The sequence below is a fragment of the Centruroides sculpturatus genome, unplaced genomic scaffold (assembly GCF_000671375.1).
Source record: "Centruroides sculpturatus isolate CEXI.00-Female unplaced genomic scaffold, Cexi_2.0 scaffold462, whole genome shotgun sequence".
Lineage (NCBI taxonomy): Eukaryota > Metazoa > Arthropoda > Arachnida > Scorpiones > Buthidae > Centruroides > Centruroides sculpturatus.
Window position 1 is genome coordinate 255,039 of NW_019385104.1, and position 16,229 is coordinate 271,267.

General features: G+C 33.2%; 2 protein-coding genes across 2 annotated transcripts; both read left to right on the forward strand.

Moving 5' to 3' along the window:
- Window positions 1-391: 391 nt before the first annotated feature.
- LOC111634743 (neprilysin-3-like) lies at window positions 392-3,066 on the forward strand. The gene is made up of 7 exons (XM_023379588.1): window positions 392-405; window positions 1,578-1,645; window positions 2,091-2,221; window positions 2,366-2,431; window positions 2,528-2,632; window positions 2,705-2,781; window positions 2,852-3,066. Exons 2-7 carry the CDS (start codon window positions 1,606-1,608, stop codon window positions 2,949-2,951), a joined length of 519 nt encoding a protein of 172 aa, XP_023235356.1. The 5' UTR covers window positions 392-405; window positions 1,578-1,605; the 3' UTR covers window positions 2,952-3,066.
- A 10,929-nt stretch (window positions 3,067-13,995) lies between these two features.
- Window positions 13,996-15,078, forward strand: LOC111634762. The gene is made up of 3 exons (XM_023379603.1): window positions 13,996-14,030; window positions 14,173-14,632; window positions 14,767-15,078. Exons 1-3 carry the CDS (start codon window positions 13,996-13,998, stop codon window positions 15,076-15,078), a joined length of 807 nt encoding a protein of 268 aa, XP_023235371.1.
- The last annotated feature ends 1,151 nt before the right edge of the window (window positions 15,079-16,229 follow it).

A 16,229-nucleotide genomic window follows, 5' to 3' on the forward strand; every position in this document is an offset into this window, starting at 1 on the left:
CAAGATATTTTATAAAAACTAAAATGAAATAAAAAGTTTTCTAAATATTTATAATCTTAATTTAATCGAGAAATTTTTGATCTGAAAATAATTTATATCCTGAAAAATTATTAGGTGCAGAAATGTCTTGCTTTAGATAAACTGAAGGAAAAAGTGGAAACACTTATATAAGCTGTAACATAAAAATAAAAACCTTTTCAAAATAATTTCAGTGTTATATTATTTCAAACTGTCATGTACCAGAATATTAAGACAAATATCCATCAAGAAAATAATTAATTCTAGTATTAATTTTGTGATAAGTATGTGTCAAACCACTACTACTTGCATGTAAGAATTTCATTATATTTCAGTTATGACTCAATTTTCTCAAAGTAAATCCATATTGAATATTAATTTCCCTATGTAAGTAATGTAAATACATTTGTTATATATTATCTTTAACTATATATACTTTAATTATAGTAAACTATTTCAGATAAAGATAAGTTTATAAATTGATGAAAGAAGTAGACCTACTAAAATACGGTAGACTCCACCCAATAACACTGTTGATAATTCCGTGTTATATGCCGAGCTGTAAAAGGCTCACGTATTTGTAAAATCTAAGTGATTCGTACAACATGGAATTCATATAACACAGACTTATCAACAGTGTTATAAGGGGTCTACTGTATTTATTGGTTGAGTTAGAGTAATTGTATTCGCGTTTATTTAGTGGGAAAACACAAATTTAACATAAAAACAAAACGTGCTGTTGTAACACATTATCAAAAATGGCAGAATTGACTATTTCTAACGTGATATAAAATCAGATACTCTTTTCGTTCACTAATGGTTAGTCTACGTGAATGTTTTATCGAACGTATTGTGAAATGATCATTCGAGATATTACAAACTCTACACGTATAAACGACTATGTTTTGCCTGCTTTCCTCAGTTTTGATGATTCACTATGGAAGAATGACTATTTTTAGCTTTACTTTACTTTAAATAGACAATTATCTTTAATAATATCATCAGAAGCAGAGTATGGCACCCTTTTTGTAAAATAAATATCATTCTAAAATATGTAATTTATTGTGTGGATTGTAATGCATATTTTCAGATGCAATACTTTATATAATTTTATTCAAATTTTAGAGTTATAGTTTTTTTCTATATCATAATGTTTGAGTTTGTATAAATTCAAAGTATATATAGCCTATAACAAGAGTAGCCAGAGCTTGTAACGATAAAAGACAATAATGTTAATGTTATAATATTAAAGCAATCAAAACGAACGAAATAAAACACAGAAAACTACTAGAAATATGGTACAATATTTTGAGAATTTTATATTTATTTATGCCATCCATCTTCAACTTTCTTCTATAACTTCAAATGCTTAGTTTCATTTCTGGAATTACAAAGCTAAAACCTGTAATGGAAGATANATATTTTGAGAATTTTATATTTATTTATGCCATCCATCTTCAACTTTCTTCTATAACTTCAAATGCTTAGTTTCATTTCTGGAATTACAAAGCTAAAACCTGTAATGGAAGATAAATAATTTTTATTTTATTTATGGTTAGATACGCAAATTTTGCCCGGTATGGTACAATGTTAGCACATGAAATTACCCATTCTCTGGATACAAAAGGTAAGTTTTAATTTATCCACATTTTTTTTATGCATTTAATTCTTCAATACCTATAATCTAAAATAATAAATTCACAAATTTCATGAAATTATTGTTAACTTTTTCCATAAAGATTTGTTTTTATAAAGACCAATTTTTAAAATTATTATAAACTTTAATAAATAATATAAAATAAGAATAAATCAATTCTCTGTGATAACTTTTATCGCACGAAGATGATTTTATTGTGAATTAGAACATGTTGCCCACACTCATTCTAAGTGATTAATGCAACTCTAATTTAGAAGAAAGAGAAATAACAAAGTTGCTATGATACCAGAGGAGCTCATCTACTGACCGTATTGTTGCATAAGTGCATAGAAATATTCTAACTTTCAACATTAAGTTTTGATTACATTTGATTAAACAAATTAATAAAACTACTTATTTTATTTCCATAAATTAGATATTCGTACAGACAAACTTGGAAATTTAAATATTAATGTCACATGGTCAGAAGAATCACTTATGGAATATAATAAAAGGGTGAAATGCTTGGTTGATCAGTATGGATCCTATGAAATTGAAGGAAATAATGTGAGTTGTTTAATTTGTATGACTTTAAAAATATCATTATATTAACAGAAAGGATATTTTATATTAATTTTTTAATATTCGTATTTATTCGTTATTTAACAAAAATTAATATTTACTGAGTTATATAGCCTAACTTCATTGCAGATGAATGGTAATAATACAAAAGATGAAAACATAGCAGACAATAGCGGCTTGAGACACGCATATTTTGTAAGTAATTCAGACACAATATTTAAAGTTTTCTAAATTAATTATTAATTACTTCAGAAACCTTTATATGCCTATAAACCATGTTTTTAATCATAGGCATATAAAGCGTATTTAAAGAAATATAAAAATGAAGGAAAGGATATTATTGAAGACTTCGAAATGTATACTCCGGATCAAATGTTTTTCATATCATACGCAACTGTAAGAATTATGTATAATATTTTTATACAAATAATATATAGTTGTACCCAAATTATATGAAATTCTTTACAGATGTGGTGTGATTCAGAAACAAGCGACGAATTAAAATATTATATGAATTTAGAAGAACACAGTCCACAGAAATTCAGGTATATTACAAAACAAATTAATATTAAGAAAATCAACATTTATTTGAATTTTTTTCTTTCTCAATTTTAGGATCATTGGAACAGTTTCTAACATGAAAGAATTTTCAGAGGCATTTAAATGCGGTAACGATAAACCTATGAATCCTGTTGACAAATGTATTTTATGGTAACTTGAACGTGTTTATTAATACGTTGCGATGAAACTTCGAGAATAAATATCACAGAAATATCCTTGTTAAAAGAAACCCTGAATATAAGTACTTATATCTGTTTTAATAAGTGAAGTTAAAGGATAAATCTATTTTTTGTTATTAAAAGGACACTAGAGAACAAAGAAGATCGTTGTTTTTCGTGAAATGAATCGAACTTCAAATGATCTTTAAATAAGTAAATGATCGGTATAATCCAATAAGACGTCATTTATTTATCTGGAATGAAAAAATCTTAACGTAATTTCTGGTGTAATTTTCTTAATTTGTATTGGAATTTCGAAAGAAAAAATTAATTGTTAATTGTAGAATTTCGTCGGATGGCAATTATGTTTAAAAATAAAATTGAAGACAAAGTTTGTGTAAAAAACAATCACTATTTGTTCACTTTTAATGTTCCGGAATACAAACGTTTGACAATCGACTTTTCTCTGTAGGCTGCTTGGCCGTCAAAATTAAAACTTTCTTTAAAAACACACACAAAAAATATCTAATTAAAAACACAAGTTTAAAAAATCGGAATTGGTGATGCCACAGTCATCTTTTCTTTTATTTTTACCACTTGGGAGCGATAGAGTGTTATATCTGTCATGGACAAGTGATTAACTGCTTCTTACTTCTTTATTCTTACGTGCATTGGCTTATTTTAATCCCTTTTTGTAATAATAAAATAAACGAAAACACTCAACTGTTCGCTTGCCCTTTGTTATTTCCAAACGAATGGCAACCCAAAACTAACCACGGGGAGGTGGCTGCGTCAGAGTTGCACCGAGAGTTGAAAAGAATGCAACTCCACACGTGATTAACATCACTTGCAGTTTCATTCGTTCTAACTCATACTTGAATAACATTTGTTTAACGTTAGGGGAGATCGGGGCAACTTCGGCATGCGGGGCAAGTTTGTCAAGCGCTTTTTTTAAAAAACAAATTAAAAGGAAACTTTGGTTATAGGTTAGGCAGTTGAGTTTTATTGGTGGCTTGTTGANATAAAATATTTTCTTTTCTTTCAATACGTATTAACTAAATGCTTCTCTTTTTGCGGGCGATTCTCGTGGACGAAAACTTGGCGTTTAACTTTGGGCGTGTAGAGCTGTAACCAGGTACTGGGGGTAGGAATAAACTTTGTTTAGCGGAGTTTTTGTATTTGGTCCGGTTTTCTTATTCTTCCATATTTAGTGATTCGTAAGCGAGTTAATTTTAATGATGTCTCTTTATTTTCTTATATGACCAAGAAGTGGATCCTCTTGGCATTCTTCTAATTTAATTTTAGTGCAACTTCCAATCAGTGCGGTACTACTTCTAGCGCTGTCTATTTCATTTACTTATTTCCATATCGCCGACAAACTTTCCATACTTCGATTCAGGGACGGCCCTAGGGCGGTGCGAACGGTGCGACCGCACTGGGCGCCGTCATAGTGGGGGCGCCGAAAATGCAACGATAGATCGTCCGCGAAAAATATAAAACCCAATCACCTTATTACTACTTAACCATACCGCCAAAATAAATACCAAGATTAAAGAAACCAATACCCCGCGTTTCTTTACGCAGTGCTTGAGAAGCGCTTTACAGCGAACACACTGAAACTGGTTTCTAATTGGCCAACACTGCTCGTGACGTCATTTCGCTACACTCTCGCTGCATAAAGAAACACGGGATATTTGTACATTTATTTCCTTATTTCCTTTTGTTCTCTGTTTTTCTAGAACTTTCTTTTCATTTCCTTAATTTCCTTTGGGTGGGACTACCAATTCCAAGAACTGAAGACAATGGACCACCAGTTCCAAGAACATAAGGTTCGAGGACCGATAAGAGAAAAAGAACGTGTTAGTCGTGACTGGACCTCCGTGGGTGTGTCAGGATAGACTGTCAGATCTAGCAATTTTATCTATCGAAAGTAGTATTGCCCAGGAATTAAATTATTCTGAATTAATAATATTTGCAACCGCAAAAGCGAGGAAGGTGGCAATGTAGGCTTTTTATTTTTTATTTTTTCTTAATTTCTTTCAATTTTAAATTAATTTACGATGTAAATTTGTCTTTTGCGTGAGATGAGCGTTGTCTGTGCCATAGCAGTTTAAATTGTTATGAATATTGCCTTATGAAAGAAATATTGTTTTTTTTTCACTGTTATTGTTCCTCATCCATACCAGTACTATGCTATAGACTTTACACAAGAGTGAGCTGGGTTGTGAGAATATAAAACATGATGCTGAAATGTGTGCTATATCTCCATAACCTAAAATTAAGAGCTTCCATCGACAGAGGGGAAAAAACGTCAATAGCTTGCGATACGTCTGAATTAACAAGGGTCAAGTTAACTCTCCATTTACCGTCTTATCATTTCTCATCCATAGTATTACTATACTAATCTTTCGGAAATCTGAGTTATTAATAATGTGAAAAATGTACAGTTTAGTCACTACACGAGAGCTCCACAATGAGATCTCGCACCACCTGAAAACCTGGCTAGGACCGCCACTGCTTCGATTGCATCCTTCAAAGTTATTATAAAACAAGCGAAACAACACAAACTACTTTCCCAGATATAACCATTTTAGATTTTATTCTATGGGATCGCTTGAAAGTCCTGTGTATGATGCCTACCCGACACTGTCGGGTGAAATTGACGAATTGAAAAAATGCATACAAGAAGTCTGTAAAATGGTGGAACCTGGAAGCTACTGAACCCGCCACGCTGTACTGTCCACGTTTTGGTATTAGTTCTGACGGTGGACGTTTCGAACATATTCTCTAACAAAATAAAGCTCACTTCATTTTATCGATTTCTGCGATGTTGTCTTTAGCCTTTACAGTAAGAGATTATTTGCGTGTTATATTTTATGATAAATGATCTAAATTAATTCCCTTTCGTTATTTCCAAACTGGAATAAACATGCACTAAATGAATACATTTCTGGAATGTTGAAAAGATCTCTTTTGCCTCTGCATAGATGTTTAAGTAGACACCGTGTTTACATAGAAGTGATTAATTTTACCATATTTTACAGAGAAATACTATCTCTAATTTAGCAGTATGTTATTCATTATAAATGATTGTACATTGAATTAAATTAGAAAATGTTGATTTAAAAAACATACTTAATATAACCACGCAAAATNAGGTAACATTCCAATAGACAATATGCAAAGCTTTTTTTTCAGTTTACAGCAGTATTTATTACACAAAATTTAAGTAAAGCTTAACATGCCGATCTTGCCCCGATCTCCCCTAACGATTCTTCGACTTTTCTTCGCGATTCCGTATTTTCTCCTTTAACAAAAAGGCGCCAACAATGGAATCATCCAACAATGCATTCTAACAATAGGTAACTGTCTGACGCGTTACGTCATAACATTAATCGATTTCAATTATTTCACTTTAAAAATTGAAATTTTTCTATTTTCTAATAAATACAACTATAAAAAATAAAATTTACTGATTTCAAGTAAATTCATTTATTTTAATGTTATGTTGTGTTTTGGAAAGTTCAAACAGGAATTCGTTTGAACTTTCCAACTTTCCTTTTCCTTTACACAACCACACATGGACGTTTTTGTTTTTTGACTCGTATGTTTTATATGACCTGTGAATGGTCAACATAGACATTGGCGCATCAAAGCTGTGGTTGCGGGGTAAAATTTTAATTATTTCTTACATTTTTCTGTTAATTTCCCTACATTTCCCTACTGATTGCATAATGGCAGAGGCTTATACAAATTGCATTAGAACTAGCCATTTGTATAAATGTAGTACTCGAGTTGACACCTACCGCTGCAGAAGACCCGAGAACGAGTCCAAATGGGTCGTAAACCCTAAGAATTTTTCGGGTGGGTGTCCATTTGAATTTATTGGACCCACAACAGGCTTGGCTAAAAAAAAAGCTCATCTTAGGTCCCCACAGGGCTGAAAGAGTTAAACAAATTAAATGTAGCTTTAATCATTATTTATAAGTAAAAGAATAATTAATGTTAGTTTAAATATAATAGTAACTTATAGAGCACAATAATCTGTATGTAATGCAATAATTAACGGAGTTTTAATTTTATCAATATTAATGGCTATCAAACAGAGATCACACACTAAGAAAATCATGAAATATTTTATTGATCATGAATGAATATTAATAGAAGTCGCAAAAAGTTGTATGAGATATATCCCTTTTAAAATTCCCCTAAAGTTCCCAAAACCTACGCAACTAAAATTTTATAAATCTAGTGCAAATGTATTTTCATGTGTAGTGTCTACTCCAGACGTGGAAATCGTAAGAGAAAGAGGACCAGATTAACTATATATGAACTTTTGCACGATTTGTATCGATTTGTACCGCAAGTCACGTTATTTCAATTCAAAAATTTTACCCCGAACGGAATTAGATACATAGCCAGCATGACTCTATTGCTAACAGGAAAAGTATAATGTACGGGAGTAAAACACTACACTTCAGGCAAGCAAATGCTGTGTCACCTCTCACAGTAATGGCATAATTTCGCGCTATATCATTGTGTCAGTAATTCAGTGAATATAATATATATTTTAAAATTATATTTTATTTGTAAAAATTGTAAGAGACGCTCTCCTGGAAAAAGCTCCTTTTACTATCTCACAGCCAAATCGAATTTCAATGATCATTGGTGACATTACCGAAGAAAAATTGCAAATTACTTTAGTTACACAGAACTCTAATACTGTCGAACAGTTAATTGACAGAGCAATGGCACTTGATGCAATTCGAAACATGTAGCACGAATATACCGTATATTCCGACATAAAAGACGACTTTTTAATCCAGGAAAATGTTTTCAAAAGTCGGGGGTCGTCTTATACGCCGGGTGTCGTCTTATAGGGCGGGTGCTGCAGTCCGGGGTATGGATAGAGATAGAATGGTGCTGTGCCCAGAAAAACATGCATCTTTCACCCGTCCGGCCCACCCTTGTATGTATCCTATTACTGTACGTTTTTCTCTGTCTCTCAGATCTCGCTCCTAAGGACTGCAGTGAAGCGGCTGAAGGTGCGCATGTGCGAGATCTGGCGAAGGTACGCATGTGTGAGATCTGAGAGGCAGAGAAGGACCGGTACGGTCCTTCTCTGCCTCTCAGATCTCTCACCGGTACTTGTATTCTATTACTGTAATAGGATACAAGGCCGGTATAAAAATGTCTAACAGTCAAAACCCCATCATGGCTCCACTAGCAAGAAGAATGAAATATGAAGCCAGTTTCAAACTTAAAGTTGTAAATTTTGCCTGGAACATAATAACTGCGCTGCTGCAAGACAATATAGAGTAACAGAAAAGATAATTCAGGACTGGAAAGTAAATCAAAAAGCATTAAAGAGTATGCCAATGATGCTTTTTTTATTTATTTTTATTTGGTGTGCATTGGAAGAGGGGTAGTCATATACGGCGAGTATATACCAAACCCTATATTTTAATGTAAAAGTCGAGGGTCGTCTTATACGCCGGAATATACGGTAAATCACGCCAACCTTACGGATCACGTCCATCACCGAAAATTAAACCAATATCTTCTAATGCGTATAATGAACAGCTTCGTAAGTATAACCCTGAAACTGATGATCTTCGCGATATCACCTGTTGGAGATGTGGAACCAGAGGTCACGCATCGTTCATGTGCAGTTTATCGCCTCTTCAAAAAGGTTCACCAATTGCTCGCCCAAAAAATCCACTAAGCCGTTTTCAAGAAATTCAGAACCGTCGAACGATTCTGTTCAGCATATCGAAAATACAACTAATTCCAATAATTCCTCATCACGTGGCACTACAGGCACAAATTCTACAGATTTACGTCGCAATACTAACCGAAATTCAGTAACAAGACCAGAGCCTAAAAGAACGAATGACTCTAATTCTATAAACTGCATTAAGAGCGATATGAAAAACCGTGACTTAATACCTGCCACCATTAACAATCAAAGCAAAGTTCAAGCACTTTGTGATCCATGCGCAGATATCACAGTTATTCAACAATCATGCGTTCCACCTGATTGTGTCATTCATTTGTGGACCGATGGTGAATTCCAAGTTGTTGATCACGAAATAAAGCCCATATGTTGGATATCCCTAAATATCAAGATTGGAAACATTGATCATCTGATGCCAAAAATTGGAATTTGCAAACTTCCATTTTCGTTAATCCTAGGATTCGACTGGCAACAACAAATTCAAGCCAGATGCACTTACAATCCTAACGACTCATTATATATCTCTACACTATCTGCACTTCATCTGTACGAATGTATTCACGCGTCTAGACACAGTATTAGCTGTATTTCTTCAAATGATATCTCATTACTGCCATTAGATGATGTTACTTTACCAAAGTGGTGAACGCCCTGATTCAGGACGCACTGCATCCGTTGAACGTTAAATAACTCTGAAATCGATTCATGAAGTTACAAGCTTCCTTGGCTTTGCCAATCAATTTATAAAAATATATCCGCAATTATGCTGTTATTGAAAAACCATTGACAGCTATACTAAAGGGACTTCAAAAAGGAACCAGTAGTACCCCCATTTCTTTATCAGATGACCAACAACGCGCATTCTAGATTTAAAAAACTGCTATTACCATCATTCCTAGCTTATTTCAAACAAGGATTGCCTACTTTTGTCGAAACGGATGCATCATATTCTGGACTTGGTGCATGTTTATCTCAAGACCAAGATGGCAAACGCCGTGTTATTGAATACGCATCACTCACACTAAAAGATGCAGAAACACGTTATCATAGCAACGAGTTAGAGTGTACGGCTGTACACTGGGCATAAACGGAAAATTTCGTCTTTACCTTGTTGGTCACAAATTTCAACTCATCACTGACAACTATACAACTGCATATGTTATTTCGAAATCTGCAGTCAATCGTAAATTTGCTGGCTATCTGATAGATTTTGCGCAATTTGAATTTACAACTATGCATCGTTCTGGAAAAGGAAACGCCATCGCCGATCATCTTTCGCGATATCCAACGCCAGCTGTTTGCTTAACCGTTACAGTTACGAATCCCAAATTTGTGAAAAACAGAGGAAAGACGATTTTTGTCAGTATATCTATCACCGCTAAATGAAGGAAAGCCCAATAAAAGAACAATGGCTATCATCTGCAATTACAACATATATAACAACACTCCTGTACGTTTGAAGAATAATGGATCAAAACCTGCCGTCGTCATACCAAAGAGTATGCGAGAACAAACTTTAATAGCCTGCCATGATGATGTCGAACATATGGATGCTAAAAAAATCTCCTCACAATTTATAACAACGCTACTGGTGGCCAAATATGAGAAAGGAATGCCAACAATATGTTCAAACTTGCCACAAGTATCAAATTGTAAACCGCCGTACTGCTAACGCATATAGATTATTGCAACAACTGCCCATACCTACAACACCCTGGGAGATCGTATCCGCTGATCACATAATTTGCCTACCGCAAACTAACGCGGGAAACAGCAACATGCTTGTTCACATTGACCACGCCACACGTTACGTGATTGCAATCCCATCTGCTTCTCTTGCTACTCACACAGTTACTGATGCCTTATATCACAATATTATACTCCGATATGGTCCACCCAGCATGTATTTATCAGATAGAGGAACTGCCTTTACCGCACACCACACTCAGCGGTTTCTGCAAAGATATGAAATCACACAATCTACGACGCCACCCTTTTCGCCTCAAGCAAATAGTATTGTTGAACTTGCTAATGGTATCATTGTATCAACTCTAAAGAAATTAGTCGACAAATATCCCGAGAAATTGGATATACCATTGCCAAATGCCTTACTGGCCATAAATACCACAAGAAAAAACTACACAAAGAAGTCTCCATTTTATTTGCTACATGAATATGATCCCCGTCTTCGCCGTGAACTTCACATTGCAAGTTTTATTGACGATACTCCTCGTGAAGGTCAGTTAGACCTTTTAACCTTAGGTTAGGTTAGGTTAGGTTAGGTTAGGTAGGTTAGGTTAGGTCAGTTAGACCTTTTAACCTTAGAAGGGTCGAAGCAGCCAACAATGTGTATGAAACACACTTGGATAACAAACATAATTTGATTTCCATCGCCAACCCCATTTGTTTAAACCTGGAGATCTCGTCTTATACGACTGGCCGAAACAACACAATCATAAATTCTCGCCAATGTTCAAAGGACCATTCGAGATTGTTCGTCCAGTCGGGGCCGTATGCTACGAGATCACATCGCTCACAGCACAAAGAAAGTTTTAGAAGGTCGTTTATGTGCAACATCATCCATATTACAAGCAAGATGCGCTAGTTCTCGAAGAAGACGTAAGCTCCGAGAAAGAACCGGAAGTGGAAGTTCAGGATCAGGTAGATGATCGCTCAAATGTACTTGACCAAGATGACCAAGGATCAAGTGTTTTTTTATTTTCTTATACAAAATCGCAAAACATTTATTGTATTATACAAAACTAATAAAGTTTTATTTAATTTCATTACACTTAACTGTATAAATAAAGTTGCAACGTTTAACAAAGATAAAGATACTTTGCTTCTGTTTTCCATCCGTCGTTCGCTCCAGTATACAATCCACAATTTCACAAGCACGGAGGCTACCTTGCTTGTGAAATTGTGGATTGTCTACTACCAGCATTATCCTGTTGGAATTGCCAATTTTCTCTCCTAATAAGTGACTCAAAAGTTATTAAATTTTGATACAACAGTTCTTGATACAATGGAAACAGGGGGGCCTTAAAACTGAAAACAAAAGCCGTAGTCGCTAAGTCTCTAAGTTCAAAAAATGTATCGCTCGCCTGCGAATGACTCGCTTTGATTTAGAGAAAATTGATGCAGTTACACCGAATGTCCATGTATATATTATTTATTTATTTATTTAAACATACTGGGCAGAACCCATGATGCGAGGTATACAAAAATTGTTACCTATACATTACACACCAAAAGAAAAAATATTATAATCCGACCGTTATTACAGAGAAAATTAACATATACATAAATAAAACAAATAAATTATACAAATATTATTATAAATACCAAAAATAAATATTTAAACAAAATATCCAAACAAAAACATCATTATAGATAAACATTAATTACTTCCACCTATAAAAGAAAAAGGATTAAGTTATCTCATCAAAATGTGGAGAGTCTCCCAACACTTCTTAGCCACGAGCACACTTTTAAAGAAAAAACAAATGCCACCTTTCGGTAATAATCGAATACTTCAATATGCAAAAATAAACAACGATGTACTGTACGTCACTCCATACAAAGGATCACTAAAACAAAGTAAATCAACATAAGATTACCTAAAAATAATTTAATCTTTTGAACAAAATTAATTAAATCAAAATTACTTAAATTACTGATAAGGTCCAGAAAATTCTCAAACGGAATAATAGAAATATCAAACACACTTTCTCGAATTTTTTCTAAATTAGAATATTTAGCTTTCACGTGAAAAGCATCCAATAGCTGATCGTCCTGACAATATATACAAATTTCTCTGCGATAATTCTGTAAAAAGTTAAGAGAATTACATCTGATTTGCATTACTGTAGCACTAATATTAAGAGAAAAATTATTATTATAAATCCAATAGTCAAAAAAAGATTTGTTTAAGTGCTTGTACCAATCATTATAAGAGCTTACATTAATACGTCGATTCAAATCAAGAATAAAATTATCAAAATAATTTAATTTCAAAATAGAACAACTATCATAATTATTCAGTAATTCATCAAAATTAATGCCATTATTGATACAAATTTATTTCCCTTGAACTTTTAGACCACAGAAAGTCCCTTTTATTTAACACATAACACAAACATGTTCTGCTCCATCTTTTTTTCATCCAATGCAAATAGTCCTGAAGGTCAAGTTCAAACACTTATTCAATAATGTAAAAGACAAAGGTAATAGCGAACACTCCATAAAAATCAGATAATATGGGGTACAACGAGACAAACCAAATAACTTTTTTATAAAATTAACCAGGACCGGATCCAACTCGTCACATTGGTATCCCCAAATCTCGGACACATATAACAAGGATGATTTAACAATTGAATTAAAAATCCTTAAGCAATCTCTCAAAGTACGTAATTTAGCCGATCTACACATCTTAATAACTATCAGTTTTAATAAAGGCATTCTTTTTAATTAACAGTCTGAATATAATATTTAAATTTACCATTATACTTAAATATAATATCCAGATATTTATATTGGGAAACTACCTGTATTACATCGTTTCTAAACCACCATTTATCCAATTTAGCAAGTTTACCACCATTACGGAAAACATATATATATTACGAACTTATTTCATTAGTAAAAATGCATAGTTGCAAAATAATTCATTTTTATTGTTTAGGGTACAAACAGTTCAAATCCGCTACCTTTGGAGCACAACCACGCTACTTTTTAACCTTCACATCTGGCAACATTGGTATTGCAGCTTGATCTAGCCAGTGTTGTCAAGTTAGGGTTTTTTACCCTAGATTTAGGGATTACTTTCGAGTCTAGGGGAAATTTAGGGAGAAGATTTTTTTAGGGAAAATTTAGGAGGATTTTTTTTCCATAGATAATTTTTAAGGATTACATTTAAAACTTGAAATTTTGCATTTACTTTGAGAATTTCTTAATTTTATCACTACTGGCGTTGTCTTCACTTGAAATGGGGTCAACCAGCACTAACTAATGAGTCTAATGACCTAGCGAAGCTAGGTAATTAGTCTATGACAGCAACCAGTGTGATTTTACAAGCTTTTGTGAGTTTGATCTTTGATGTTAAATTGTTAAAACTACAGGAAATATTTAAATATAACTAATAAAACAAATTTTATAGTTATGCAAATAACTAATTGAAAGAATGAATATAAATTGAAACTTTTTGTAGGGTAATTTATGTTTTGGTTTGGTTTAGTTAGAAACAATTTTCCTATTATTCAATGCCATTATGGCGACCAAAAGAAATACACACAGTCATAATGCAAAACATGGGAGAAATTGGAAGAATTAAAAGGTAAGTATCAGCAATTTATATTTTATATTTATTTGTGCTAATTTGAAAATTTTCATTTTTAGCTTGGTTAGCTCCTAATCCAACAGGTGACCCACTGAATGCTTATTGTCGTTATTGTAAAATAACTTTAACTGCACACAAGAAAAGGTTTGCTTGCACATGCCAAAACAAGAAAGCACGGAGAAAAAATTAGAAAAAGTGCCAAATCAAATGAAAAATTGCCATTTGAGCCAGTAATAGGAACAGAAACAAAAATTGCAGAATTAAAATTGAGTGCCTTTGTTGCTGAGCATAGCAATATTAACACTGTAAATAATCTGACTGAACTACTACCTAAAATTGATGAGAAGCCTAAAATTATTGGAGAATTGAAACTTCTCCGCACTAAATGTTCGATGCAGTTAAAAAATGTTATTGGGCCATCAGTCATAGAGGAATTGATTCAGGATATGGATAACAGTCCGTTTTCTGTAATAATAGATGAATCAACTGACATTTCTACAATCAAGATTTTGTGCATCATGGTGAAATATTTCTCCAGAATGAAGAAAAAAAACCTAATTTTATCACAACCTATTATCGCCTCATTCAATTGGAAAATTGTGATGCAGATTCCATTTATAATTCATTTAGAAATCAGTTGTTGCAAGATGGCTTAAATCTACATAACCTAATTGGAATAGGAGTTGACAATGCTAGTGTCATGATTGGAAGACATCAGTCATTTTCTACATAGTTGAGAGATGATGTTTCAAGCTTGGTTGTAATAAGATGTGTTTGTCATTCACTTCATCTATGTGCAGAAAAAGCATGTCAAACTTTACCAAGACAGTTGGAATGTCTTGTCCGAGAGGCTCACAATTGGTTTTCCTATAGTTCAACACGGAAAATTCAATATGAAAGTCTGTTTGCTGCCATGAATGAAAATTCAAAACCTAAGAAAATATCTAAACTCAGTGGAACAAGGTGGCTACGAAGCTATCAAGACCATTGCAGATCGGTGGGAGGAATTACTTTTATTGTTTGGATTAGCAAAGGAACAAGATAGATGTTTTTCTGCAGAGCAACTGTATAATATTATGAAAGTTAATGCTTACAGACTGTTCATGATATTTTTAAAAAACGTTTTAAAACAAGTCTGTGATGTAAATAAGTTATTTCAAAGTGATCATGACGATCCATTGAAATTATATCAAGATTTATTCTTACTTTATAAATCAATATTACGAAAAATTATTGTACCAACTATTTTTGAAAAAGTATGATCACGTGATCACTTTTTCAAAAATAGAGATGACGATCTCATAAAGTTAAACTTTCAAAATCATCTAGTTCATGTCAATAGTGTTGACTGGGAATATGAATTTAACATTTTTAGTTTAAATGTTTCTGAATCTGAGTATAGTGATGTTAAATATCAATGCAAAGCCTTTATTACAGAGTTGTGTACACAAATTCAATAACGTTTACCAGAAAACCATATAATTCCAGAACAATTGAATTAACTGCATCCATCAGTTGCAACATCACAACAAAAGTTATTAATTCTTCCAATTGCGCAATTATTATCATCTTTTTATTTGACTGAAACAGAGTCTGAATGGCAAAATATTCAAAATAAAGTATGGAACAATTGTGACAAAACAACTGAATTTTGGATTGAAGTTTTTGAGAGCACCAATTCAGCTGGAAACCCAAGATTTAGAAATACAGTAGAACCTCGATTATCCGCCCCCCGATCAACCGACCCCTCGGTTAACCGACCGTCCTAGTCGGCAAATTTCAAATGTCCGCTAGTGATGTGGCGCTACAATATTTGGCTATGTCTTGGCTACTTTAATATTATTTTTACGTGTTTTAGCTGGCAACACTCATTCGACCATGAAAGGGAGCCAGTATTTAAACGAAGCTTAATTTTCTAATTTTTAACGATACAATAGCGACGATTATTATTTTAAAAAATTTTTGTTAGGCTTAACATCGATGAAAATTCAACGCAAAATAGGTTAATAGCGATATACTAATATACTAATTACATGGGATATAATAATATACTACACTAATAATGGATTTTTTCATACTTTTCGGTTATCCGACTTTTCAATTATCCGACCAACCCCAGTCCCCAATTAGGGCGGATAATCGAGGTTCTACTGTACCTTCCAACTTCTAGGAACTGTTGAGAGGGCTTTTTCAATC

Coding starts and splice junctions, on each gene's coding strand:
- LOC111634743 (XM_023379588.1), top strand. CDS start 1,606: ATGTTAGCACATGAAATTACCCATTCTCTGGATACAAAAG. Junction 1,646..2,090: donor CCATTCTCTGGATACAAAAG/GTAAGTTTTAAT, acceptor TCCATAAATTAG/ATATTCGTACAGACAAACTT. Junction 2,432..2,527: donor GCTTGAGACACGCATATTTT/GTAAGTAATTCA, acceptor TTTTAATCATAG/GCATATAAAGCGTATTTAAA.
- LOC111634762 (XM_023379603.1), top strand. CDS start 13,996: ATGCAAAACATGGGAGAAATTGGAAGAATTAAAAG. Junction 14,031..14,172: donor GAAATTGGAAGAATTAAAAG/GTAAGTATCAGC, acceptor ACTGCACACAAG/AAAAGGTTTGCTTGCACATG. Junction 14,633..14,766: donor CCTCATTCAATTGGAAAATT/GTGATGCAGATT, acceptor TTTTCTACATAG/TTGAGAGATGATGTTTCAAG.